The sequence below is a fragment of the Tursiops truncatus genome, chromosome 3 (genome assembly GCF_011762595.2).
Source record: "Tursiops truncatus isolate mTurTru1 chromosome 3, mTurTru1.mat.Y, whole genome shotgun sequence".
Lineage (NCBI taxonomy): Eukaryota > Metazoa > Chordata > Mammalia > Artiodactyla > Delphinidae > Tursiops > Tursiops truncatus.
In genome coordinates this window covers 55,295,193-55,322,870 of record NC_047036.1, presented here as the reverse complement: position 1 = coordinate 55,322,870, position 27,678 = coordinate 55,295,193, and the positions used below count along the sequence as shown (strand labels likewise).

Sequence of the window (27,678 nt, the reverse complement as noted above, 5' to 3'; positions counted from 1 at the left end):
AACAGGTGACTGAAATTTTAATATGCCTAGGTATTCACATAAAAACTGTAAAAATCAGCATTACAACATTGGTCTTCAAAGATTAACATTTATAACTGTAGTAAAATAAAGTTTCACAAAGTCAAATTTCCTTAACACTTCATTTCAATATTAATCTCTTTACAGTTCATCAAGTTGGTATTATTTCATCTTTCTTTCTTTCTTTCTTTTTTTTTTTTTTTTGCGGTATGCGGGCCTCTCCTGTTGTGGAGCACAGGCTCCGGACGCACAGGCTCAGCGGCCATGGCTCACGGGCCCAGCCGCACCGCGGCATGTGGGATCTTCCCAGACCGGGGCACGAACCCGTGTCCCCTGCATCGGCAGGTGGACTCTCAACCACTGCGCCACCAGGGAAGCCCCTCATCTTTCTTTTTTTATTAAAGCATGGGTGCTCTTCTTATGCAAAATGTTAACATGGGGTCCCAATATGTAAAACAGAATGTGCAGCTGTTCTAGTTTGGGGGGCGGTCCAGAGGGAGCCTAGCCTCACACTTTCCACAGTATCACCTCTTAAGACTCTCAGCACCCTAAGCATAGTCTGAGAACCATGGATTGAAAATAGTAACAATATACACTAAATAAGATATCATTGACAAAGAAGAAGTAGGAAGTTTATTCAGTATCCAATACTTGGTCCGCCTTTGCTTTTCCACATTCTTTTCTTTGGTTTCATCACTTCGAAAATTCCTCCAGTATTAATTGTTTGAATGGCAACTATATGAAGCAGAAATTGTATTTCTACACCTGGGAAATTATCTACAAGATAGATGCTGCTGAATAGGGAACCAATAACAATGATTTTTTTAAACATTTTTAAAGCAGTCTCTTGTTCTCATTAATAAAAATAAAACATTTCTCATGAATAAAGCCTCAAAGCCAAGATAATTCTTGGGACAATGAAGCATTCCAATAAATCAAAGGGAGATTCTAAGCAGATGCAACATCATGGGGCCTTAGGATGGACATCTAAACAGGACAGAAATGGCAACAATATTCACACAATCCTTGTATTCGAGGTTTACAGGAAGGGCTGGGCTGTGGGGACGTTGAGAGATGTGCACAGTGATGCTATTAAAGATAAGAAGGCTGCACTGGACCCCAGTAGGCACAGGGCCACAGGGAAGCATCTGCTTAAGGCGACGTGTGTAAGATTTATTTACAGCACACAAAAAAGAAAGTCATAAGGCCATGGCCTTGCGTTAGCTGGCTGGACTTGCTCTTTAAGGTCCTTTCCTTGAGACTTATTCTATGTAGTTTATTCATTCCACAAACACGTCTATATAGTTCACAAACACTAATGCAGTGCTTACAAATGTGCCAGGCTCTAAGTGCTTTACGAATATTGACTCATTTAATCCTCATAACAACCCTAGGAGGTAGGTCCTATGATGAGCCCCATTTTACAGATGAGGAAATAGGCACAGGCAGATTAAACAACTCGCCCAAGATCATAAGGCTTCAAATGGTGAATTCAAACCCCTTTCAAGGGCAGAAATGACATCTTTGGCTAGGAAGAGAAATTTGTCCTAAAAGAATCCCAGGAACTGGCCTAAGTAAGAAAGGAAAAAGCAGCACCAGAATTGACACTCCACTTGATCATCAACCACAAGGACACAATGCTTAAATCAATTTTAACAAGATAAATATAAATTGTACACAGATGAATCCAGAATTTCTTCCACTCTTAGTAAAGGCCCTTAGTAAATTTGAATTTGTTTTGAAATGTCTGAAATGCAATCACATACTGTTTTAACTTGACATACCAGCTAAACCAACTACAAGCTGATTCAGGAGGCATTTGCTTCTCTATCACAGAGACGAGCATAAAAAAAGACAGTAAATAAATATGAAGCTTGATATAAAAAAGTGGTTTCAAATAAGTTTTAAGAATAACCCTGTACATCCCAATTCATTACTTTATCATATTCTTGAATCCTTTGCTTTATGTGAGAAAGTTTATTCTTCAGATAATCACAGCGTTCTTTTTTTTCCAGAAATGTAGGATCCTAGAAAAGAAACATAGCTATTATCTCAGCCTCTGGCTTCCTGAGCAAAAAACACAGAAACACACATTATCACCCAGAAAATGACCTTTCATAGCAGATTTTCCTGCGGCAGATTTCAAAATCTGCCTAACAAGAATAACAGGTAAGCTCTCTACATTTTTTTCAGTGGATTTTATTTTTTAGAAGCTTTTGGTTCACGCGAAATTGAGTCGAAGTAGAGAGCTGAGGCGCTCTTGAGTATTAAAATACATTAAAAAGTAATTAATGGATTAATAAAAGCTCCCTCCATCCTCTACTAATTTGTGCAATTAAGTTAAGGATGGAATTAGAAACCTGTAAAAGAACTTAATCTTTGTGAATGAAATGTGGGTGAAGAGCTCTATATGGGTGCTCATTTCCCTGGGTTCCTAAATCAGGACACAGCAGAATGTATTCAGGACAGAGACGAGAAGAAAAGGCACCCAGGGGCTTCCCTGGTGGCTCAGTGTTTAAGAATCTGCCTGTCAGTGCAGAGGACATGGGTTCGGCCCTGGTCCGGGAAGATCCCACATGCCGCAGAGCAACTAAGCCTGTGCGCCACAACTACTGAGCCCACACGCTGTAACTACTGAAACCTGTGTGCTCTAGGGCCCACGTGTCATAACTACTGAGCCCGTGTGCTGCAACTACTGAAGCCTGCACTCTGCAATAAGAAAAGCCACCACAATGAGAAGCCCGTGCACTGCAACGAAGAGTAGACCCCACTCGCTGCAACTAGAGGAAGCCTGCGCGCAGAGCAACGAACACCCAACGCAGCCAAAAGGTAAATTAAAAAAAAAAAAAGGCACCCAGGGCTTCCCTGGTGGCGCAGTGGTTGAGAGTCCACCTGCCGATGCAGGGGACACGGGCTCGTGCCCCGGTCCGGGAAGATCCCACGTGCCGCGGAGCGGCTGGGCCCGTGAGCCATGGCCGCTGAGCCTGCGCGTCCGGAGCCTGTGCTCCGCAACGGGAGAGGCCACAACAGTGAGAGGCCCGCGTACCGCAAAAAAAAAAAAAAAAAAAGGCACCCAGCAGCCACCCATGGTCCCTAACAAGTAGCATCTTAAGAAATACAAAAAAAGAACTACTTTAGCTGCAAGAATCTAAAGTCACCACTGTACCTGGATAAGAATACACTTTAAAGAAGAAAATGGTTTTACTCACATTCCTTTTTTTCTTAAACTCTTCATGGACTCTTGAAATTCTCTCATGTTCCTAAAAATAATATACTGTATATGTGAACGAAAATACTTGCAGTTACTCACATCATATCTCAAGAATGTCTCAAGAGTACAGTGGGCATAAGAACAGAAAACAATTTTTACCTAAGACTATAATGAAAATATTCATACACGAACAAATTCAACTCACTGGATAAATATTTGAGGGCTTACTCTTTGCCAGGCCCTGAGATCCAGGGATGAACAGTAGGGCGAGGCCCCTGCTCGTGTAAAACCTGGACCGAGTTCCAGTGCCACTGCTTGCCGGCGGTGTGACTTGGGCAAGCTCTTTACCGTAAGGCTTGGTTTCCTTATCAGTAAAATGGGAATAATAACCATAACTGTCTCATAGTGTTGTGAGAAGGTTCATTTATTTGAAATGATCCTTCTAAAGTGCTTGGCACATAATAACCACATTAGCTATAATTAGGTAGCATTTTCATCCCCTTTGGCAAGTTGACACTATTCAACTTTTGAAAATAGCTAATATGAGGCTCCTTCCAACTTTATTCTAAGTTTAATAATAAATATGAAATTTGTTAAAGGGTTGAATAGTCTATCCAAAGGAAATAGGTTACTAGAGCAATGCCCTCATTTATCCAGGTAAACCTATGCTTTGGAGATTGCGAAGCACTGTACACCTAATAAATACAAAATAAAATGTAATAATTATGTTCTAAAAGCTTCCCCTGAGAACATTGTCCATCACAAATCCACATCCTTTTCCCAATATATTTTAACTCTTCAATGTTTTTCACATACTAAGATCATGAGTATTGTTTGTGTTTTGACTGCTTGCCATCAGTGAGATGAACCTGGTTATTCAGCTGTCATCTACATTAACAGGTCCTGGCCTGGGACTGAACTAGCTGCCTGGGGGCAGGGGTGCTGTGCTGGAGACGCAAGCAGAGATGAGAGCTGTAAAAATCTATCCTAGAGTCAGTCAGAGACTGAATTAGGAGGGTGAGGACCGGAGAGATTATTTTGAGCAAAACTCCTATTGGATGGGCTTAGAAAAGTCATGTGATGGTTTAATTTTTCACGGGTGCATGAGCAGGTGTGTGTGAGAACCCATGCCCCCAGCAGGCCCGCTGGGCACAGAGACACTTCCCTGGGGATGCGTTAGGGGACGAGTGAGCCTTGCCGGCAGACTCTTGCCCACCGCAAAGCTCAGCCTGTGAAGAAGTTCATTTTTGTAATACACTTGATATCTCCACTTTAGATAAGGCCTGGAGGAGACACCGAGACTCACTACATTTGGCTGTCATTTGGCTACTTACTTGCCAAGCCATGCTGAAAACCAAAGGAAATGACTATTGTGAGATTGTGTGGGAGGACTGTGGGAGGACTCAATTTCTCAGCACCTGCTGTAAGCAGGACCCTCCCACCCCCAATCGCACACCACAGCCTGAGCCCTTGCCCACGCATACACAGCCTACACACCCGACGCCTCTGGGTCTGGGCTCAAAGGCCACACGTCACGCTCAGGTTTCTCAGCGTTATGTCTGTTAACCAGCTTGCTCTTCCCAACCTGCGGTGATCCCGACGCTTGGTGCCTGCTCCTTCTTTCCTGCACTCCTTTGAGGGCATCTAAACTTGGTCACCCTTCTTGGACCTGTGGACCTTGCTTGTTCTCCAAATGGTACTAACTGACCTTGAACCTGCAGTATGTGCTGGATTTCTCCTGCTTCCTGGTACTGGCATGTCTTAGCCAACACCCTTCCATCACTCCAAGACTGGGAAAATGTCACTACTCTAGACATTTGGCTTAGAGGACTTGGAATTACAACTCATTTAAATGTACACTTAAAGGTCTGGTCGAAACAAAGATGCCCAACTAATGCAGGCCTCAGGAGAAGAATCTATCTATCTATATAAAAAACGTGTGTATATATTATATATACATACATTTGACATTTACTAAAAAATGCTGTATGTTTTTAAAATTTCAATTACACAAATAGATTAGATGAATACATTCTCTTTAAAAAGGATAGGATATTACACACAAATGTTCATAGCAGCATTATTTATAATAGCCAAAAAGTGGAAACAAACAAAAAAAAAAGTGGAAACAACCCACTGTCCATCATCTGATAAATGGATAAAAAAATGTGGTATATTCATACAATGGAATATTATTATTTCACCACAAAAAATAATGAAATATTGATTCTTGACACATAGATGAACCTTGAAAACATGATGCTAAGCAAAAGAAGCCAGACATGAGGCCACATATTATATCACTGCATTTACCCATACAGAGAGAAAGTACGTTAGTAGTTGTCAGTGGTTGGAGAGAGGGGAAATGGGGAAAAAGTGCTAATGGGTATGGGTTATTTCTTGGGGGGTGATGAAAATGTTCTGGAATTACAGTGGTAACGGTTATACCCCTTTGTGAAAATACTAAAACCCACTGAATTGTACACTTAAAAGCAGTGAATTTTATGGTATGCGAATCATTTCTCAATGAAAAAATATATGTCAGGTAAAAAATGCCATTGATTATGAGGGCATCCTGATTTCCCAGATATTAAAATGTGAAGAAAAAAAAAGACAGAACATTAGAGAAAACACTTCAGTCCCCTATGACTGCCATCTCCACCCTCGTTTTCCTCTCTGCCATAATCACGGTTATTGGTCTGAAGCATGAGCCCTGTAGCTCATGTATGCAGCCTCAGATCCACTCTCCGTCCCTACCCACTGTGCTCTCTGGGCTTGGGGTGCTAACTGCTTGGCTGTGACTTACCCTGGAGAATGCATGGCCACTAGCAGCTCCTCTACACCCCCGTCCACCATTTGTGAATAAACCTTCCTCAAATTACCTCAAATTACCTTAGAGTGTGCTATCTGTCTCCTTTGGGAGCCTGATTGACCCGGTATGTATGTTAGGCAAATTTACACTTTACTTAAGTAAGAAAATAAAATACTGTTTAATAATTGAAGGCAAAAGGCATTAAATTATATATTTTGAACTGTCACCCTGCCAGTGAGCTTCCTAGACAGCAGATGCAGATGGTTATGCCTTCTCTCCACTTCAGACGAAGTCAGAGTTCATCCTTCCGCCATCAGAACTCCTCCCCGGCAGCTGCAGGCACTCACCTGCTGGTTTTCTGAACGATGCGGCAATCTGCTCATCACTGCATCCAGCTCATCAAACTTCTTCAAGACGGCTTGAACTTCTGCAGAGAGCTCTTTGTACTCTGAAAACTGGTCCTGGAACACAGCTTTATAGCGTTCTCGTTCATCATCCGTCTGAATCATAGGGTATTTCCTGAGGAAAAAAAATAAACCAAAGTTGAGGTGTGGCCAAGATGGCAGAGGAGGAAGACCCTGAGCCCACCTCCTCCCACGGGCACGCCCAAGTTACAACTATCTACAGAGCAACTACTGACGAGAAAGACTGGACGACTAGCAGAAGATATCTTCTACAATTAAAGATACAAAGTAGGCACCACCAGATGGATAGGAGGGTAGAGACATGGTATAGTCAAGACCCATACCCTTGGGTGGGTGACCCACAAATGGGAGGATAATTGCAAGTGCAGAGGGTCTCCCCAATGAGTGAGGTGTCTAAGCCCCACATTGGGCTCCCTAGCACTGGGAAGACAAGCCCTGAGAATGTTTGGTTTTGAAGGTCATCAGGGCTGACTTTCGGGACCCTGAGGGCTGTGGGAAATAGAGACTCCATCCTTACAGGGCGCACACAAAATCTCACATGCTCCAGGACCCAAAGCAGAAGCAGTGATCTGAAAGGAGCCTGGGTCAGACCCACCTGCTGATCCTGGAGAGCCTCCTGCAGAGGCAGGAGGCCACTGGAGCTCACCCTGGGGACACAGACACTGACAGTAGCTATGTTGGGGAGCTCATTCTACCACGAGGACACTGGTGCTGGCAGGCGCCATTTGGTAATCCTCCCTCTAGCTTGCTGGCAAAGGGACTGGGCCCTGCCCACCAGCCTGTCAGCACCAGTACTGGGATGCCTCAGGCCAAGCAGCTTGCCAGGTGGGGACACAGTGCCACCCACCAAGAGGCCAGCTGTCTTAAGATCCCCTGAACCCCCTGGTGGATGGGGCCAGGATCCCATCCACCAAAGGACCAACACCAGCTCTGGGACGCCTGGGCCCTGCAGCCAGAGACCCCAGGACCCAGCTCTGCCCACCAGTGGGCCAGCACTAGCTCCAGGACCCCAGGACCTGGCCCCATCAACCAGCGGGCTGGTACTAGCCCCAGGATCCCCTGGGTCCCAGCCCTGTCTACCAGCAGGCTGAAGTCATGGGACCCCCCAGACGCCAGCACACCCACCAGAAGGCCAACGTCAGCACTGAGACACTCTGGGCCCCTAAGCCAGCTGCCCTGGGATCTGACACCAGCTTTGAGACACCTGGACCCCACACAGCCAGCCATGTCAGGAACCGGTCTCACTCAAGCAGGCTGACGCTAGATATGGGATCCCCAGGCCTGCAACCACCAACCCTGGAAACCAGCTCTGCCCATCCATGGACCAGCACTAGCCCTGGGACCCCTCAGGACTCCATAGACAGCAACCTTACGACCCAGCTCCACCCACCAGTGGCTGGTAGCCTCCACACAAGGCAGGGCCTGGCAACCAACAGGACTGGGGGCTGGCCATGCCTATCAGACCACCCACAGTAGTCAGCCTGCCACAACAGAAGGACCCATGCAGCCCACATAGGGGACACCCTTAGAGCATATAGCCCTGGTGACCAGAAGGGAGTGTGCTGCTGGGACACACAGGACGTCTTCTACAAAAGGCCACTTCTCCAAGGTCGAGAAACAAAACCAACCTACCAAACACACAGAAATAAAACAGCAAATTAGGCAAAATTAGGCTACAGGCAATTATGTTCCAAGTGAAGCAACACGATAAAACTCCAGAAAAACCAAGTAAAGTGGAAATAGGCAAACTACCCAATAATACTTGTAAAGATGTTCAAAGAACTTGGGAGAAAGAATGGATGAACAGAGTGAGAAGTTAAAAGTTTTAAACAAAGAGTGAAAAAATAAAAAGACATATTAAGCAGAGCTGAAGAATACCGTAACTAAAATGAAAAATATACTAAAAGGAATCAACAGTAGATTCGATGATACAGAGCAGTGGATCAGCTAACTGGAAGACAGAGCAGTGGAAATGACTCAAGCGGAACAGAAAAAAGAAAAGAAAAAAAAAATGAGAACAGTTTAAGAGAACTCTGGGACAACATCATGCATACTAACATTCACATTATAGCGGTCCCAGAAGGCGAATAGAGAGAGAAAGGGGCAGAGAACATATTTGGAGACATAATAGCTGAAAACTTCCTTAACCTGGGCAGCAAGGGAAAAGCAACAATTTACTACAAGGGAACTGGCATAAGGCTATCACATGACTTTTCAGTAGAAACTCTGCATGCCAGAAAGAAGTGACATAATATATTTAAAGTGATGATAAGGAAACACCTACAACCAAGAATACTCTACCTCAGGGGTCCCCACCCTTTTTGGCTCTAGGGACCAGTTTCATGGAAGACAGTTTTTCCATGGACGGGGTGGGGGTGTGGGATGGGTCAGGTGGATTGTGAGTGATGGGGAGCGATGCGGAGCCGCAGATGAAGCTTCGCTCGCTTGCCTACCCCTCACCTACTGCTGTGCGGCCCGGTTCCTAACAGGGACTGGTACCGGTCCGCGGCCCTGGGGTTGGGGACCCCTGCTCTACCTGACAAGGTTTTTGTTCAGATTTGTTGGAGAGATCAAAAGTTTTACAGACAAGCAAAAGATAAAAGAGTCAGTACCACCAAACCAGCTTTACAAGAAATGTTAAAGGAACTTCTCTAAGTAGAAAAGAAAAGGCCACAGCTAGAAATCTGAAAATTACAAAAGGAAAAATCTTATTGGCAAAGGCAAATATACAGTAAAGGTAGTAAATCAGCCCTGCTATAAAGCTAGTAGGAAGGTTAAAAGACACAAGTCATAAAGTCATCTATATCCCCAATAAGTAGTTAAGGGAGACACAAAACAAAAAGATGTAAAATTTGATGTCAAAAACAGTAAACGCTGGGGATGGAGAGCAAAAATATAGGGTTGTTAAAATGTGTTCAAACTTAAGAGATCAGCAACTTAAAATAATCACAGATAGATACATATATATATACAGTTTGCTATGTATAAACCTCATGGTAACCCAAACCAAAAATCTGTAATAGATGGGACTTCCCTGGTGGTCCAGTGGCTAAGACTCCACACTCCCAATGCAGGAGGCCCAGGTTCAATCTCTGGTCATGGAACTAGATCCCACATGCATACCGCAACTAAGAGTTCATGTGGCAACTAAAGATCCCGCATGCCACAATGAAGATACCACATGCCGCAACTAAGACCCCGTGTGGCCAAATAAATAAATATTTTAAAAAAAATCTATAATAGATACACACACAAAAAAGAGCGAGAAATCCAAACATAACACTAATGATAGTCATCAAATCATAAGGGAAGAGAGCAAAAGAAGAAGAAAGGAACAAAAAAGAACCATAAAAACAACTCCCAAACAATTAACAAAATGGCAATATGTACACACCTATGAATAATTATTTTAAATGTAAATGGACTAAATGCTCCAATCAAAAGACACAGAATGTTTGAAAGGAGTATTACTGAGCCATAAAAAAGAATGAATGTTATGTGGCAGGCTGGATGGGAGGGGAGTTTGGGGGAGAATGGATACATGCATATGTATGGCTGAGTCCCTTTGCTGTGCACCTGAAACTATCGCAACATTGTTAATCGGCTATACTCCAACACAAAATAAAAAGTTAAAAAAAAAAAAAAGGAATGAAATCTTGCCATTTGCAACAACATGGATGGACCTAGAGGGTATCATGCTTGCTGAAATAAGTCAAACAGAGAAAGACAAATACTGTATGATTTCACTTACATGTGGAATCTAGAAAACAAAATAACTGAACAAACATAACCAAACAGAAACAGACTCATAGGTACAGAGAACAAACAGGTGGTTGCCAGAGGGGTGGGGAGTGGGGGAAGTGAAGCAATAGGTGAGAGAGATTAAGAGGTAAAAACTTTCAGATGCAAAATAAATGAGTCACAGGTACAACATGTACAGTATGGGGAATACAGTCAATAACTATGTAATATCTTTGTACAGTGACAGATAATAACCAGAGTTATCCTGGGGATGATTTTGAAATGTATAGAAATATACATTTCACTATGTTGTGCACCAGGAACTAACAGTGCTGTAGGTCAATTATACTTCAAAAACAAACAGACAAACTCATAGAAAAAGAGATCAGATGTGTGGTTACCAGAGGCGGGGGGAGGAAGTAGGGAGAGAGGGAATTGGATGAAGGTAGTCAAAACCTATAAACTTCCAGTTATAAGATAAATAAGTATTAGCGATGTAATGTACAACATGATAAATATAATTAACACTGCTGTATGTTACATATGAAAGTTAAGAGAGTAAATCCTAAGAGTTCTCATCACAAAGAAAAAATTTTTTTTCTATTTCTTTAATTTTTTATCTATATGAGATGATGGATGGTCACTAAACCTACTGTGATAATCATTTCAGGATGCATGTAAGTCAAATCATTATGCTGTACATTTCAAACTTATACACTGCTATAGGTCAATTATATCTCAATAAAACTGGAAGAAAAAAAATAAACTGAAGTGATAACTTTTTCACTAAAACAAGAGGAATAGGAAATTAGCTTATTAGCTTATTCCTCAACGACCATACTGTACCTTCAATTCGATATACTACCTCCCAGGAAACAAACAACTGTTCAAATATAATTGACTTTAAGCAGAGTATTAACTTGTAGACAAACAGAAAAGAGAAAACCCAAATGGAACCTCTCTATTTTTACCTTGAAGAAGGACTTAGGTAGATACTCACGCCACATAGTCTGGCATCACGATTGGTTTCGGGATGTGGCCAGCGGGGATATGTCCACTCAGTAGCTCAGGTTTCATTTTTGTTGCTCTCAGTTCTTTAAAATTAACTTCTTGGTCTCTCTGTCTGTCACAACCGGTGGCCATGTCACACTACAGTTAGAGAGAAAAAGAGGATTTATTTATAAATGAAGGCAGAAGAACAAACAAAAATCCCAACTTTATTCTTAGAAGAAACCTGGGGGGTGGGAGCAGGAGGAAGAAGAGTAGAGACAGCAATCAACAATTTCCCTTCAGAATTACGTGTTTTATAGTCACAGAGTTGTTCAGAACACTTCTGTAACAGTTAAGGAAACAGTGAGCTACGAGAGTATATAATAGATTAAACACACTCTAATCCCAGTTGTGGGATCATCAAAGGTGGATAATGAAATGGTAAATGTGTCTTAAGTACATTTAAGATGTATACCCCAACTAATTGTAAAAGAACAGAAAATGTAGTTCAAAATAAGAAATTCAGCGATAAAAATGGAACAAGTCGGGCTTCCCTGGTGGCGCAGTGGTTGAGAGTCTGCCTGCCGATGCAGGGGACACGGGTTTATGCCCCGGTCCGGGAAGATCCCACATGCGGCTGGGCCTGTGAGCCATGGCCGCTGAGCCTGCACGTCCGGAGCCTGTGCTCCGCAGCGGGAGAGGCCACAACAGTGAGAGGCCCGCATACCGCAAAAAAAAAAAAAAAAGGAACAAGTCAACTTAAATGGAAAGAGAAAAAAATGACACCAGCAACTTGAGATGAATCAATTACAAGTAGCCACTAAGTAGGTCAGAATGGGGGACGAGTCACATTGTTTCATCATCTGAAAAAGACAGCAAGCAAAACCAAGGGAAGGGCGGTGGATGGCTTTACTTTCCCAGGTGTTCTTAACCTGCGGTTCCTTGAAGAGGTCTACGGGAATGCTGGAGACAGTGGTTTAAGTCACCTGGCTTCTACACTGGAGAGCTCCTAGAGGTCTCTGTAGGAAAAGGATCCATTCAAAGAGGGGGAAAGAACATGAGACAGAAATGCCCAAGGAGGAAGCATGGGGACAGACCTTAAGAGCTAAAATAGGGCTTCCCTGGTGGTGCAGTGGTTAATAAGCATCCACCTGTCAATGCAGGGGACACAGGTTTGAGCCCTGGTCCGGGAAGACCCCACATGTGCGGAGCAACTGGGCCTGTGTGCCACAACAACTGAGCCTGCGCTCTAGAGCCCACGAGCCACAACTACTGAGCCTGCGTGCTGCAACTACTGAAGCCCACGCTCTAGAGCCCACGTGCCACAACTACTGAGCCCACGTGCCACAACTACTGAGCCCGCATGCCACAACTACTGAAGCCCGCATGTCTAGAGCCTGTGCTCCGCAGCAAGAGAAGCCACCGCAATGAGAAGACTGCGCACCACAAAGAAGAACAGCCCCCGCTCGCTGCAACTAGAGAAAGCTGGCACGCAGCAATGAAGACCCAATGCAGCCAAATAAATAAATAAATAATTTTTTTTTTTTTAAAAGAGCTAAAATAGCCAACAGGAGGGACGCGGAAGTGTAAGACCCAGGGGAGCCCACTCCAGAACGGGCAGGGCGAGGTGGATGTGCAGCTTTGGGGTTGGGAAAAGAGTGCTTGGGGGCCCCACTAGGCAGCACCCAGAACACCAACCAAATTGGTGAGGCTGGTGGATGCCAGGAGAGGGGTTTCCGTGTTACACATAAAGGAGCAAGGTTCAGAGAGGTTCAGTAAATTCTCCAAGGTCTCAAGGCTCTGAGTGGAAAAGCCACAATGAAAACCCAGCACTTTTCCAGGAATTCCCTGGCAGTCCAGCAGTTACAGCTGCTCGCTCTTACGGCCGAGGGCCTGGGTCCTATAAGCTGCGTGGCACGGCCAAAAAAAACCACCTAAAAACCAAAACCCAACCAATCAACCAAACAAGCCAGCACTTTTTTGGCTCGTTGATTCTTTAAATGAGCAACACGAGGAAACAGTTTACTTAAATGTATACCGCTCAATCCTAAAGCTAGAAATGAGTTTGTGATGGGGAGGGGGCGGGCAAAGCCATCCTGCTAGAGCATGTTGATCCCATGACACAGAAGAAAGCCCCCTCCACTCACCCCTTGGGGCTTCAGTCCATGCTCGCTGAATTAAACTCACTGAGCTAATAACTGAGCTGCTCGGGAGGGACCTGACTCCATTGAAAACAAAATATAAAACAAGATTTTAAAAAACCTTGCTCTCTACCTTGTCAGGCAGCTTTTAAAATCCTTTGTTTCCTGATTTCTCTACCTCTGAGGCTGCCTTTGAGTTCTGGTTTAACATTAGCTCATTCCAGAAACTACCAGCTGTTAACTCACCAAATAGCGCAGCCCACAGATCAGTGGATTAGTCGGATTAGACGTGGAGGCTGCTGACCTGCCATGGGGTAGGGCTACCAAGAGGGGAAGGTTGCACCCGAGGCGCTGGGTGAAAGGGGAACCAGGTCCCCTCGGCCAGAAAGGACGCCCAGCCATCGGCCCCAAACAGCAAGAACATGAGTGGGGAGCAGAAAACCCAGAGGAAAGGAGATCAAACAAGAGTATTTTAGGAAACATATTCTGAGGTCAGTATCTATCCCACTTTGTTCCTCGCTGGTCGGGATGCCATTTCTTCATCCTAATGAATTCTTTTATGTTTAATCTTGAAAATCCATCATGGTATTAAAATTAGGGGAAACTTTTTTGGCTTAAATAAGTGGATTTCCATTTCATGGCATCCCTTTTTAGCTTCTAAGTATTTAACCATCCGTTTCTCCCGCGGCTGCCTGAGGAGTGGCCAGGGAGCACACTGACTCCCTAGTCAGCAGCCCCAGGTGTCAGGCTCGGTTTTCCTGGTCAAAATCACGAATTCTACCCAGGTAGTCACGTTGTGGAGGAGAGTCCATATGAGTTTTCTCCCCCCTCAGGTAAAGTTTTTTGAAGCATAAACTATTCATTTTCCTTACTTGCCCATCTCTAATTCCAAGATTCACCTTTTAATATAAAAGGAGAGTTCTAAGAAGTCAGAATATTTCCACACAGACTATTTCACCTGCTTTACTTTTTTTTTTTTTTCTGTTATTATGCTCTTAAAATTTTCTTTCACTCTTTTTGGGTGAACCTCACTGACCACCAGTGCAGAAAACCCTACTGGGGAAAAAATATCCAGAACTAGATATGACTCAAAAAATTAAAATCTCTTCGGTCCTTCATGGGAAGGAGGTAGTTGGGCTCCAGCCCTGGGACACACCACTTTCAAACAGTACTCCTGATTACAAACAAACGGCCCCAGATTTCATGACCTTTCTTTCACCTAGCAAAAACCAGCCTTGTCAGCACATATAAGAAAAGCTTTACTATGAAGCAAGAGAAAGTAATTAAGCCATGGGGTAAGTACTGCTATGGATATAATTACTAAGTTTTCAAATTAAAAATGGGCTGAATGGGACTTCCCTGATGGTGCAGTGGTTAAGAATCCCCGTCAATGCAAGGCACACGGGTTCAAGCTCTGGTCCAGGAAGATCCCACATGCCGCACAGCAACTAAGCCCGTGCGCCACAACTACTGAGCCTGCGCCCTAGAGCCTGTGTGCCACAACTATTGAGCTCATGTGCTACAACTACTGAAGCCCGTGCACCTAGAGCCCGTGCTCTGCAACAAGAGAAGCCACTGCAATGAGAAGCCCACGCACTGCAAGGAAGAGTAGCCCCTCGCTGCAACTAGAGAAAGCCCATGCGCAGCAACAAAGACCCTACGCAGCCAAAAATAAAATTAATTAATTTTTACAAAATGGGCTGAATGAATACGCTGTCAAGTTAGAAACAGGGAGAGCCAGACATGTGTTTCAGGGTGCTTTTGTCCAATTTCTGATTCTCCTTCCCTTTGAGCGTATAGATGTAATGATGCATAGACCCCAATCCCAAACCCACACTATTACTTTTGATACCCAGATTAGATTTTGACTTTTCTAGTTTAGAAAAGCAATCTACTCAACATGTAGGGACTTATTAGAATTTGTTTCTTTCTCTGTTTGATCTTACTTTATATATATTATTTATTTTTTAAATGACCTTATTTGCTTTTTAAAAATTGTGTTTGTGAAAATACAAAACAAGAAGGGACAGCCTAGCTGATAGTTCCAGACAAGGGACAGGAAACTAAGTTCAGGGAGGGTAAGTAATTTCCCCTGAATCACAGAGTTAGTAGTACTCAAATTCAAATTTGCCTGATTCCAAAGTTTATCTTCTCTTCACCACACTACACTGCCCCTCCTGTGGTCATCTGCAAATTCTTCCCTACCAAGAACTGGGAAGGAAGCAGGGGAAAATCATACCCAATGAGAAGCTGGAGATTCAACCTTTCCTATAAGGTTCCCATTGGTAAGTCCAACAGAGGTTCCTCAATTAAGTCATGAGATTGCCTCTGTCTCTGAATACATTTAAATACGTTGATCCACAGTGACCCATCTCCCAGGAAAAGAGGCCTTTGAAAGGATGCTCTTTGCATTCTGCTCCCATATCTTGAACGAGCAGACGTTAACTGGACTGATACGATTCTCAAAGAGTCTTAGGAATGGGGATTCTAACTCCGCTAAGGTTATTCCCGATTATTCCAGGACCTCTCAGGATCTGAGATGCTGCAACACACCCTGGACATACTAGGCACCAGCCTTCCAGGGCAGCTGAAAAGACCTACCTAGAACTCTCCAGCAGATCTTCCTAATCCCGTACCACCTGCAGAAGCCGCAGCAGACTACCCCATCATTTGGGGCAACTTCCTCCAGCTCAGCCAAGCCCCTCAGGTTGACTCTACCCTGCACTTAATCCCCTTGGTAAGTCCCAGCACCTCAGGGACTGCTCAGAAGGCCCATAAGATCCATCCTGACCAAGAATGACCACCACTGCTGTGTCACTGCCACGCTGCAGCTTAGTGAGACAGCCCCACCCAGCCTGGTGCTGTGCAGTCAACATCCGCAAAAGGCATACCACCTTTAACCCCCACCAAGCAAAGAGATTCTTCTCTTGTGCCCCTGGAGATGTTCCGAAACATACTTCCTGATGTGAACATTCTGACTTCAGATTTTGATATCATCTGTTAACAAGAGTGTCAACTTTTAGAAAGTGAGTCTCCTTATATATTTTTTCTTATATGTTTTTAGGCCTCTTTTCCATTCTGAGCAATACTTCTAATCCAGATCCATTTTCTAAACCAAAGTCTGATTAAGTTTGATCTTTTCCCTGCAGTGAATTTTATTTTAGAACTCTTACTGGGCTGTGATGTAGCAAAGGTTATCGTTCCAGGTCAGGCTAAAATTTGTAAGTTTCCTAGTCAGTCCCTCTGAGGGAGTAGGATTTACCAGTGGGTTATAGCAACATGGCAATCTTGAATGAGAGTATTGGCAATGATCTGCCAAAGCCATTCTTTTTTTTTTTTTTTTTTTTTTTTACACGGGCCTCTCACTATTGTGGCCTCTCCCGTTGTGGAGCACAGGCTCCGGACGCACAGGCTCAGCGGCCATGGCTCACAGGCCCAGCCGCTCCGCGGCATGTGGGATCTTCCCGGACCGGGGCACGAACCCGTGTCCCCTGCATCGGCAGGCGGACTCCCAACCACTGCGCCACCAGGGAAGCCCTGCCAAAGCCATTCTTAACGATGACTCCGAGTTTAGAAGACTGCCCTCTCCATTTGGTCAAACTCACTTACGTCTCTGTACTAACACTGGAAGTCAGCCACAGGTTAGGGAATTTGCACTTAGATTTCAAACAAAGGGCAGTGTTATTAGTTATTTAAATATCAGCCTTATATTGCTTATCTCAATATTTGAAATGAGCATTTACTAACTTAACTTTTTTAAACTTAAAAAAATTTGAATAGGTAATGTATAGACATAACGTATAATTCAAAAGGTCCAAAAGGATACATAATGGAAAGTAAGTCTCCCTCTTTACCTGTCCCCTCACAGTTAGCCAGTTACCCTCCTAAAGGCAACTACTATTTATCAGTTTCAAGTATATCTGATTTGTTTGTTTGTTTATTTACTTATTTATGGCTGCCTTGGGTCTTCGTTGCTACACACAGGCTTTCTGTAGTTGCGGCGAGTGGGGGCTACTCTTCGTTGTGGTGCGCAGGCTTCTCATTGTGCTGGCTTCTCTTGTTGCGGAGCACGGGCTCTAGGTGCGCGGGCTTCAGTAGTTGTGGCACGTGGGCTCTGGAACACGGGCTCAGTAGTTGTGGTGCTCGGGCTTAGTTGCTCTGTAGCATGTGGGATCTTCCCGGACCAGGGCTCGAACCCATGTCCCCTGCATTGGCAGGCAGATTCTTAACCACTGTGCCACCAGGGAAGTCCCCTGATATGTATATTTCAGACAGCTTAAAACTGATGATCTATTTAGCTTACTGATTGTTAGTGTCACTGAGTCTAATTGAAATGTGTATCTTGAAGCAAAAAATGTTGAATAAATAAATGAACATTTAAAACAAATTAAACACAAGGGAATCAGGAAGTTAAAACAAAGTACAATAAAAAAATAAACAAGGGCTTCCTTGGCAGTCCAGTGGTTAAGACTCCGTGGTTCCACTGCAGGGGCTCGGATTTGACCCCTGGTCAGGGAAGCTCCATATGACACAAGGTGCAGCCAAAAAACCCCACAAACAAACAAAATGCCCCCCCCACACACACAAAGCAGCATTGCTCTAATGCTATGAACAGTGTGTAAATTGTAGAGGTTTGTAACATTAGGTCCACACTGCACTGTGAGAGAGAAACTCTTCAGTATTCTGTAGACCAGCTAATCCCAGCCTCACTCATCCCACGCCTGGTCAGTCAGAACTGGTCAGATATCTCTTGATTTCTAACGATTTATGGATATCCAAGAAAACCACAGTAGAGCTGAACTGTAATTCAGATGACTTTACATACGTGTCAGAAATCATTTAAGGACTTCCCCGGTGGCGCAGTGGTTAAGAATCTGCTTGCCAATGCAGGAGACACGGGTTTGAGCCCTGGTCCAGGAAAATCCCACATGCCATGGAACAACTAAGCCTGTGTGTCACAACTACTGGGTCTGCGCTCTAGAGCCAGTGAGCCACAATTACTGAGCCTGTGTGCCACAACTACTGAAGCCTGTGTGCCTAGAGCCCATGCTCCGCAACAAGAGAAGCCACTGCAATGAGAAGCCCGTGCACCGCTAAACCCCTGCTCGCCGCAAGTGGAGAAAGCCCAAGCACAGCAATGAAGACCCAACACAGCCAAAAAAGAAAAAAAAAAAGGGCTTCCCTGGTGGTGCAGTGGTTGGGAGTCCGCCTGCCGGTGCAGGCGACACGGGTTCGTGCCCCGGTCCGGGAAGATCCCACATGCCATGGAGCGGCTGGGCCCGTGAGCCATGGCCGCTGAGCCTGCGCGTCCAGAGCCTGTGCTCCGCAACGGGAGAGGCCACAACAGTGAGAGGCCCGTGTACCGCAAAATAAAAAAATAAAAAATAAAAACCACTGTTAAATTCAGCATTTAATAATGCTGAATTTGAGACATTATCATTCATAAATTGATCTCCTGAGATGTCATAGAAACACAAATCTCTAAGCAAGTTACTTTAATTTTGTACTTCCTGCTGGCTTCCTCTCTCTCATACTCTACTAATCTTTCATCTGTGTTTTTCTTTTTCACCAGATTTGTAAGCCCCTGGAAAATGGAGATAATGCCATTGTTGTATCCATATCACTGGCCCACAGCCTGTGACATGTTTGTTCAATGAATGAATGAATGATGACAGCAATGTATTAATTATGATCGCTTGGATAGGCTGCCGTTCATCCACTTAATAAATTCCATATTTCAGCATGAACAAAACATTTTCAAGTAATATTTGTATGTTACAACATAGAGAATAAAGTTAAAAAGAACCTCATCAAACGTATTTTCAAAACGAATGCACTTAACCCAAAAGAACTTATACAAATCAGCAACCCAATAAAAAAACCTGGACAGGATATGAACAGACAGTTAATAGGAAGAAAATGCAAACATATATATATGAAAAATGCTCAACCTCACTCCTGATAAGAGACATGCAAATTATAACTACATTAGTACCGTTTTTCACCTATCAGGTTGATAGATGCTAACAAATTTCCTGACACTGTGTTGGTCAGGGTGTGAGGAAGCCTGTAGTGCTGTTGGGGGTGGGAATTGGTAGAATTTCTATTGGGCAATCTAGCAGTCAAAACAAAAATGTACACCGCTTTTCATCCAGAAATTCACTTCTCAGCAAAAAATTAAAAAAATAAATAAATAAATAAATTAGGGACTTCCCTGGTGGCGCAGTGGTTAAGAATCTGCCTGCCAATTCAGGGGACACGGGTTTGAACCCTGGTCTGGGAAGATCCCACATGCTGCGGAGCAACTAAGCCCATGCACCACAACTACTGAGCCTGTGCTCTAGACCCACGTGCCACAACTACTGAAGCCCGCGTGCCTAGAGCCTGTGCTTTGCAACAAGAGAAGCCACCGCAATGAGAAGCCCGTGCACCACAATGAAGAGTAGACCTGGCTCGCCGCAACTAGAGAAAGCCCGTGTGCAGCAACGAAGACCCAACGCAGCCAAAAATAAATAAATAAATAATAAAATTTTTTTAAAAATTAAATTTAAATATGTAAGGAGAACCAACTAGGTTCACTGTAGAAGCTTCATTTAACACAATTAAAAGATGCTTCAAATAGCCTTGTCTGATTTGGTCCTCTTAGTATTAGAAAAAAGCTGAGGAACTTCCCTGGCGGTGCAGTGATTAAGAATCCACCTACCAATGCAGGGGACATGGGTTCGATCCCTGGGCTGGGAGGATCCCACATGCTGCGGAGCAACTAAGCCTGTGCGCCACAACTACTGAGCCTGCGCTCTAGAGCCCACGAACCAGAACTACTGAGCCCGCGCACCACAACTATTGAAGCCAGCGTGCCTAGAGCCCGTGCTGCACAACAAGAGAAGCCACCGCAATGAGAAGCCTGCATACCGCCATGAAGAGTAGCCCCCACTCGCCGCAACTAGAGAAAGCCCACGCAAGCAACGAAGACCCAACACAGCCAAAATGTAAATAAATAAAATTTTAAAAAGAATAAAAAAAAAAAAGAAAAGAAAGCTGAAAGTCGTATTATGAACTTAATGCAACAGATACACTTTTACAGACAGATGGTCTACTCTATAGATAAACAGGTAAGAGAGAAAATTATTTAACAAATCTAGAGATAAAATATAACGTGAGCTTTACTCTTACCATTTTCCTTTTCGATGGCAATGACTGCTCATTTATCTGGAACAAAAAGAGTTAAAATGACTTTTCAGAGGTGTGTGAAGCTACTTTGCAAATATTTTTGTCCATTTGCATCTATAGCCCAATCTCAACTTTACAGATGTTGATTCTCTACCGTACACATGATCCTCCTACTCTTTTGGCCACGTTTTCATGGGCCAGTGGAGAACCAGAGGAGGCGGGATAACTGTGATTCCCTGTCAATCAGGAGCAGAAAGCAGAGTTGGAAATATGGAGATAGTGGTGACTCTTATGTGAGTTGTTCTGAATCACCTAGATTTTATTTATTCTTGGTTCCTATTACCTTGCACAATTAAAGAGTTTGGGATGGTTAAATTATAAAATTAATAGAAAAAAGCTATATGCCATTGTGTATTTTAACATTTAGGAAGTTACAGCAACACACAAACAGGAATCATAGGTGACTCAAGTTTAATTAACCATTATGTGAAGTCTTATAAAAACAAATTTTTGTTGAGAAAAGGAAAAGAAATAAAAGTACTGTTTATAACAGTCATATTCATGTAGAATTTGAAATGATATTAAGAACTCCATTGTTATTAAACTTACATAAAATTATAAGGAAGTGTGTGCTTCACTATCTGGATTTCACACTGATTAGAATTTAAAGTTCCTTACTTTGTATACACAGATGTAAATTAAAAAAATAGGTGGTGCAATGGTTAAGAATCCGCCTGCCAATGCAGGGGACACAGCTTTGAGCCCTGGTCCGGGAAGATCCCACATGCCGTGGAGCAACTAAGCCCATGCACCACAACTACTGAGCCTGCGCTCTAGAGCCCACGAGCCACAACTACTGAGCCCACACGCCACAACAAGAGAAGCCACCGCAATGAGAAGCCCACGCACGTACCGCAACGAAGGGTAGCCCCCGCTCAACTCAACTAGAGAAAGCCTGCACGCAGCAATGAAGACCCAATGCAGCCAAAAATAAATTAATTAAATAAATAAATTTTAAAAAAATGCTTACAGTGCTGAGATAAATTTTTAGAAACAACTTGAATCTATGTCAAATTCTAGTAAGATAAATATATTTTATGACACTAGAGTATGGGGTTCTGTACAGAACACATAAGGTACCTATTATAAAGTTAGTCAAGTTTTTTGCTGTTATGAATATGATTAAAAAAATACATAGGTCAGTGAGTAAATACGTAGGTTATTGAGTATATAAGGAAGGATTTTATTTTTAGCTATAGTTTTGCCCAATATACACCATCCGCCATTGTACCTAGGAAGTCTTTGGAAAAGTGGGGAAAAAAATGCACGGTATAGTTGACTTAAAATTAAGAAAATATTTAAGGTAATACTGCCATTTTCAGAGGCACAGGAAATTCTACTACACACTCCTCCTCCTTAGAAGAAAGCAAAACATCAACTTATTTCAGGGAATAATGATGTTAGCAGAACATACTCTAACATTTTTGCTACCATTCCAAAAAAAATATTTTTAATAGGGCTTTTACATAATCTTATGCAGGTATTATCATCATTTCTTCTTTGTAGAAATTCAGTAGTTGTTTTCCCCTTAAGTATCAGACAGACAATACTGCAACCGACAAACTATATATTGTATTACACATCTGGGGTCTACCTGCAACATTCTACAAATGACACACCAGAGTGGGTTATCCTGGTCAGAACATGTCAGATGCTGAGTGGGGCCTTTTGAACTTCAGACCCTTAAAAACAACAGCTTTGTTTTGAGAACTATACATATTTAAGGAGTAAACAGAAAGAAAGAACAAAGATCACGAAATCCCTTACCTCCTGTTGCTCCATGAATTCCCTACGTCTTCGAGCCGCCTCGTGCCTCCATAACTTTAGGCAAACCAAAGCTCCAATGAGATAAACAATCATGGTGACAAAGAGGAAGATCATTGCTGCTATCTGTCCTCCTTCCACCCGGCACAACGCTGCATTCACTGGCGTGTTAAATAATGGATAGTAGCAGAGTCCACCTCGGTTGGTATCATTCACATAGACTATGGCTGCGGCCATGTACAAGATAAACAAGGAGATGTTAATTCCAAATTCAGTTAGGGGCCACCAATTTGAGTCCAAAAGAATGGTCCGATAATACATGGACATGCCAAGCACCAGAATAATAATGGTGGTGACCCAAGCCAATCCAGCAACCACAAGCACAAAAGCGGTTTTGGGGCCACTATAGTAATAGCCCCCATACATGCTGCCCAGGCCACCAACGCCTCCCATGCCATAGGGCTGTGTATATCCGAACAGGTTATACCACTCGCTGTCCTTGTGAATGTACGCCGTGACACAAGCGAAGACGCCGGCCCCCAGAAGCAGCTCCACCACGCCCAGAATCCGCAGCAGGCCTGCCCAGGACTTCATGTAGGAATACCTCAGGTGATACTCCTCCACCTTCTCGCTGTAGGTTCGGGCTGTGTGTGTGCGTCGGCCTAGGGATCCGTAGGGATCGTGGGGAAACATTGCCTCGGCCTCTTTCCGGGAACGACAGCTGCCTTCTGACCCGCCCTGAGGATCTTCGCAGGAGTTGGGGGGTGAACAGTGGTTTGGTCTTGCAGGAGAGGCTGGAGGTGAACACTCCACTCCATCGGAGATGTATCTGATGTCTGACACCCGCTTATCCCACTCTGGGTCCTTTTTCTTCCCTCTGAAGAAGTTCTTCCAGGACTCAGGGACAAAGCGCCTTACAGGCTTGAGATCTGGTGCTACGGCCGGTTCCTCTGTGTCACCTGAGTAGAATTCTGGGCCGAATGGTGGCTGTAATGGGAGAGGGGGTGGTGGCAACGGATCAGCGCTCACAGCCAGCTCACTGTCGTGAAGAGTCTGGAAGGTTCTTACGGTGCCATCTTGATAGTCTGAGTCCCTTGGGACCTCATCGTAGTGCCTGTCCCGATTCCTGGATCTTCCGTCATTTGACAACATTTGTGATGTTCACACCTGGGGCCGAGATTAAAGTTATCACTTATGCTTAGTTATTTATCCTTTCAATGATGCTGGTTTTATTCACTTAGTAGCAAATGATCACATTCAGGAAACCAACATGATCATATCTAATTATTATGATATATAAAAATGACAACATAAATTATGTACACTTTAAACATGGGTAACAATTATGTTAGCCAGGGATCTACTAATCATTCTATGAGATTTTAAGGGCAATCAAACTTTTAAACCTTCGCTCTTGATTAAAACATAAGTTGAATTTACCTATGAGCCCTATAACAACAAAATGCAAAAAACCAAAAATGAGACTAAATTTTAACAATACAGGACGCTAACACACTCCAAGGAAGAGTCCTGTCCTCAAATATCTAAATCAACATATTTAAGGGTCGACATACCAAAATGTGATGGGTCAGCAAATACTCTTCACTTTCATTAACTCAAGTCTGCTTTGGAATGGCCCAGGAGAAGCAGTCTGATAAACACAGGGAGTGGAGAGTCCCTTTCTTTTCTAACTCGGGAAGTCACGTTACGGGAGTTGCTTCTTCCACTCTAATAGTATAACACTTGATACTAGATATAAAAAAATTGAAATCTCAGAAAAAAAAAAATCACCAAAGGCTAAGTAAGATTCCCTGAAAGTACAGCACAGAGCCACAGCAATGGCCATGGACATCACTCTTTCCAGACCAATTATTTAAAGGTGACTTGCTGTTGCCATGGAAAGACTCAAAAAGTATCTTACAGGGTATTCAATCCACCTGAAAAATAAAGCATAGAAAAAGCACTTTTTATCAAACCTGTTGATTTCTTTCATGAAATCAATAACCTGGACATGTATGTAAAAAGGAAACTATTTGCTAATATAACTACTATGTTTAAGGCACAATGATTTTCTCCCTCAAACTGCTCATGAGTATTTACTGAAGACTCGCTGGACACATGGCATTGTACTTGGCACTATAAAGGTCTCAAAATTAAAGCTGGTAATCCCACCTTTACGGTGTTGAACAATTTAGAAATTCCTAAGGCTTTGTTTTGTTTTACTTTGTAAAATGGAGATCTATCACTCAACAAGTATTTACCGAGTGCCTGCCATGCACCAGGCTTGCTGAAGATGTATCAGTGAACAAAGCCAATGGAAATCCTTGCCTTCATGGAGCTTAAATTCCAGTGGGGGAGTGGGGGTGACAAATGATAGATAAAGCAAGTGAAATATATCAGATGCCAAGGAACAAAGTTAAGAAAGAGGATAAGAAGTACAGTATGGACAGGGTGTTATAATTTTAAACAGAGTGACGAGGGAAGTCTTCAGAGAGAACATGACATCTGAATATAGAAATGAAGGAAATGAGGGAGGAAGCCAGGCAGGTATAAGGGGTAAGTGTTCCACACAGATGGAACAGCTTGTGTAAAAGCCTTAAAGTGGGAGTGCCTGGCATGTTCGAGAACTGTTAAGGAATGGAGGCAGCAGCAGGGTGAGTGAGAGGTTAAGTAGTAGAATTGAGGCCATCTGAAACATTAGGGCTTAAAAATCATTAGAGGGACTTACCTGGTGGTGCAGTGGTTAAGAATCCACCTGCCAATGCAGAGGACACGGGTTTGAGCCCTGGTCCGGGAAGATACCACATGCGCGGAGCAACTAAGCCCCTGCGCCACAACTACTGAGCCTGTGCTCTAGAGCCCTTGAGCCACAACTCCTGAGCCTACGTGCCACAACTACTGAAGCCCACACACCTAGAGCCCGTGGTCCGCAACAAGGGAAGACACCACAATAAGAAGCCTGCGCACTGCAATGAAGAGTAGCTTCTGCTCGCCACACCTAGAGAAAGCCCGCATGCAGCAATGAAGACCCAATGCAGCCAAAGATAAACAAATAAATAAAATAAATTTTAAAAATAAATAAAAATCATTAGAAAGATTTAGCCTTCTACTGGGAGTGAGAAGCCACTGGAAAATTTTCAATAAAGGTCTGACATGATATGACGTATTTTAACCAGATCACTCTGGGTGCTCTGTTAAGAGTACCTTCCAGGAGAAAAGGGTGAAAAGAGGCAGACTGGCTAGGAGGCCACTGAAATTCAGTTGACGCTTGACCAACACAGGGGTTAGGGGCACCAACTCTCTTCGCAGTCAAAAACCCAAGTGTAACTTTATAGTTGGTAATATGTAGCTGTGGTCCCGAATCCACGGATTCAACCAATTGCAGACCACACAGCACCGCAGTACATATTTATTGGGAAAAAAACCCCAAAACGCATATAAGCGGACCCCTGCAGTTCAAACCTGTGTTGTCCAACTGTAATCCAATGGACCATGGTGGTAGCAACGAAGATAGCAAGAAGAGGTTACACTCTATGTTCAGGGAATTAAACATTTTTATTTTAGAAATTTCCAAACACAGTAAAAAGTGGAAAGAACAGTATTATGGGCCCTTATGTGCCCATCAACCACTTTCAATTATCAATTTATGACCAATCTTGTTTCGTCTATACCCTCTACCGTATTCCTTTTGTCAATAGATTACTTTAAAGCAAATCCCAGACACCAGATCATTTCATCTGCAACATTTCTCCAACCCTCCAGCTTAGTCCTGGGAGAAGCAGCCTGAAGAGAGTCTGAGATACCTGTTAGAAGTCCAGGTAAAGATATCAAGTAGGCAGTCTACCCACAGAAGTGTATATACTACCACAGACTAAATACAATCACCTGGGGGTGGAGATGGAGAAGAGGTCTAAATTCTAGGGTCTTCTAATGGGCCACTCCAATTTTAGAGAATTAACTGTGAGTCTCAGCATGGTGCCCAATGCAAAGCAGGAGAAAAAAATTTAGTACAGAAAAAAATTTCTATAATGATAGCAATTAAAAGTTACTTTTTCATCTTTCATCGCTTTATCTGTTGTCTAAAAACATTTAAATTCTAGGAATGCATAGTACTACTATAATTCTTGAAATATATTTTCCTAAAAATAGTAGAGGCAAAAGCACAACAAATAACTTTAGCAAGTTTTACATATCCTTCAATATCTTTGCTATACAGGCATTTAAAGGACACCGGTTGCTTAATTCAACTCACTGGCAAAAGTATGCTTCACTATAATGGATTTAATTCATGCTCACCTGTGAAATGTGGCTTATTTGAATTAGATCACCTTATCAGTGTTTATATAAAAAGCCAAAATTACAAATTTGAAGAATTGTGGAATAGCAAATTATGTGATTTTGGAAGGGAATAATGGTCAGTTGTATTTTACCACAGTTCAATGTCTGGATACCCCTAGCATCTCTCAGGGTGTCACTGAGAGTCCACTTAGAATCAGCACGCTGAGGCAGAGCTGGTCTTTGTTTTGTTCCAGCCCCCGGGGCCCGACTCCATTCTGTTGACACACAAATCTCCGAAAGTCAAAGCTGTGGGAGGAGAAATGGTTCTCCCCAGCGAAGTGTTACAGGAATCCAGTTGGTCACCTTTACACCAACAGAATCACCACTAATCTGGCTTTAAAGTTTTGCTGGCCCCGAGAAAGGGGACGATTTCAGACGTTTCTGGGTTTCCAGGGGGATGGGAAATCCCCTGCGCTCTGAACTGAACCCTCGAGCGAGTGCCCGGGAATAGAGCATCCTCGTCCGGGGTCCCTCCCCAGGCCGCGGCTCGGCGCTACGTCCCCGACCCACCAACTTCACTCAGTACTCAGCTCTGCCCACCCAGGTGCGCGTCTCCACGTCAGAGGGAAAATACACTCTTCGTCTCCCGAAATTGTCCCCAAAGTGGCCGGAACTAAATCGGGCCGGACGTGCCCAGCTCGGGATAACCCCGCGCCCGGAAGGACCGGGGCTTCGCGGCCGGGGGTGGGCGCGTCTCGCGCGGCACCTGTGTCCGCCGAATGAAACCTGGCCGGCCGAGGGGCCCTCCAGCCTCCCAGGCGCCCCGCTCTCCCCGGGGCCCCGCACCCCTTACCGCGTCGGCCTCCGGCCTCGGGCGCAGGTAGTGGCCGGCAGCGCAGCGAGCGCGCCGTTCCTAGGGGCCGAGGGACGCCGAGGGCTACCCCAGACGCCGCGCGCGTGCCCGGGGTCCGCCGGTCCCTCCCCGCCCACGCCCCGGTCACGTGGGCCCCACCCCTGGCGCCCAGCTCACCTGCGCAGCCGCCGGGAAGTGCGCGCCCGCCGCCCGCG

The 27,678-nt window shown here is 44.0% G+C and overlaps 1 protein-coding gene across 7 annotated transcripts; it reads right to left on the bottom strand.

The window, feature by feature from the left end:
• On the bottom strand, positions 1-27,678 carry MARVELD2 (MARVEL domain containing 2). Of its 7 annotated transcripts, XM_073802181.1 has the most exons (8): positions 27,464-27,586; positions 23,907-24,081; positions 22,336-23,499; positions 20,512-20,547; positions 11,208-11,356; positions 6,389-6,560; positions 3,228-3,278; positions 1-2,045 (listed from the first exon to the last, which is right to left on the bottom strand). In XM_073802181.1, the coding sequence occupies exons 3-8, from the start codon at positions 23,482-23,484 to the stop codon at positions 1,923-1,925; spliced, it is 1,680 nt and encodes a 559-aa protein (XP_073658282.1). In that variant the 5' UTR covers positions 23,485-23,499; positions 23,907-24,081; positions 27,464-27,586; the 3' UTR covers positions 1-1,922. The 7 variants fall into 7 exon arrangements, with proteins under 7 accessions (XP_073658282.1, XP_073658284.1, XP_019785472.1 ...); XM_073802183.1 differs by lacking the exons at positions 23,907-24,081; positions 27,464-27,586 and adding an exon at positions 27,641-27,678; XM_019929913.3 differs by lacking the exon at positions 23,907-24,081 and having other exon boundaries at positions 3,228-3,292; positions 27,464-27,593.

What these genes read in the sequence shown, in the direction of transcription:
- MARVELD2 (XM_073802183.1), bottom strand. Translation starts at nt 23,484, where the DNA reads ATGTTGTCAAATGACGGAAGATCCAGGAATCGGGACAGGCACTACGAT. An exon ending in AATTCATGGAGCAACAGGAG is followed by an intron (nt 20,548 to 22,335) that starts GTAAGGGATTTC and finishes TTTTTGTTCCAG; the next exon opens with ATAAATGAGCAGTCATTGCC. An exon ending in TGCCATCGAAAAGGAAAATG is followed by an intron (nt 11,357 to 20,511) that starts GTAAGAGTAAAG and finishes CTCTAACTGTAG; the next exon opens with TGTGACATGGCCACCGGTTG.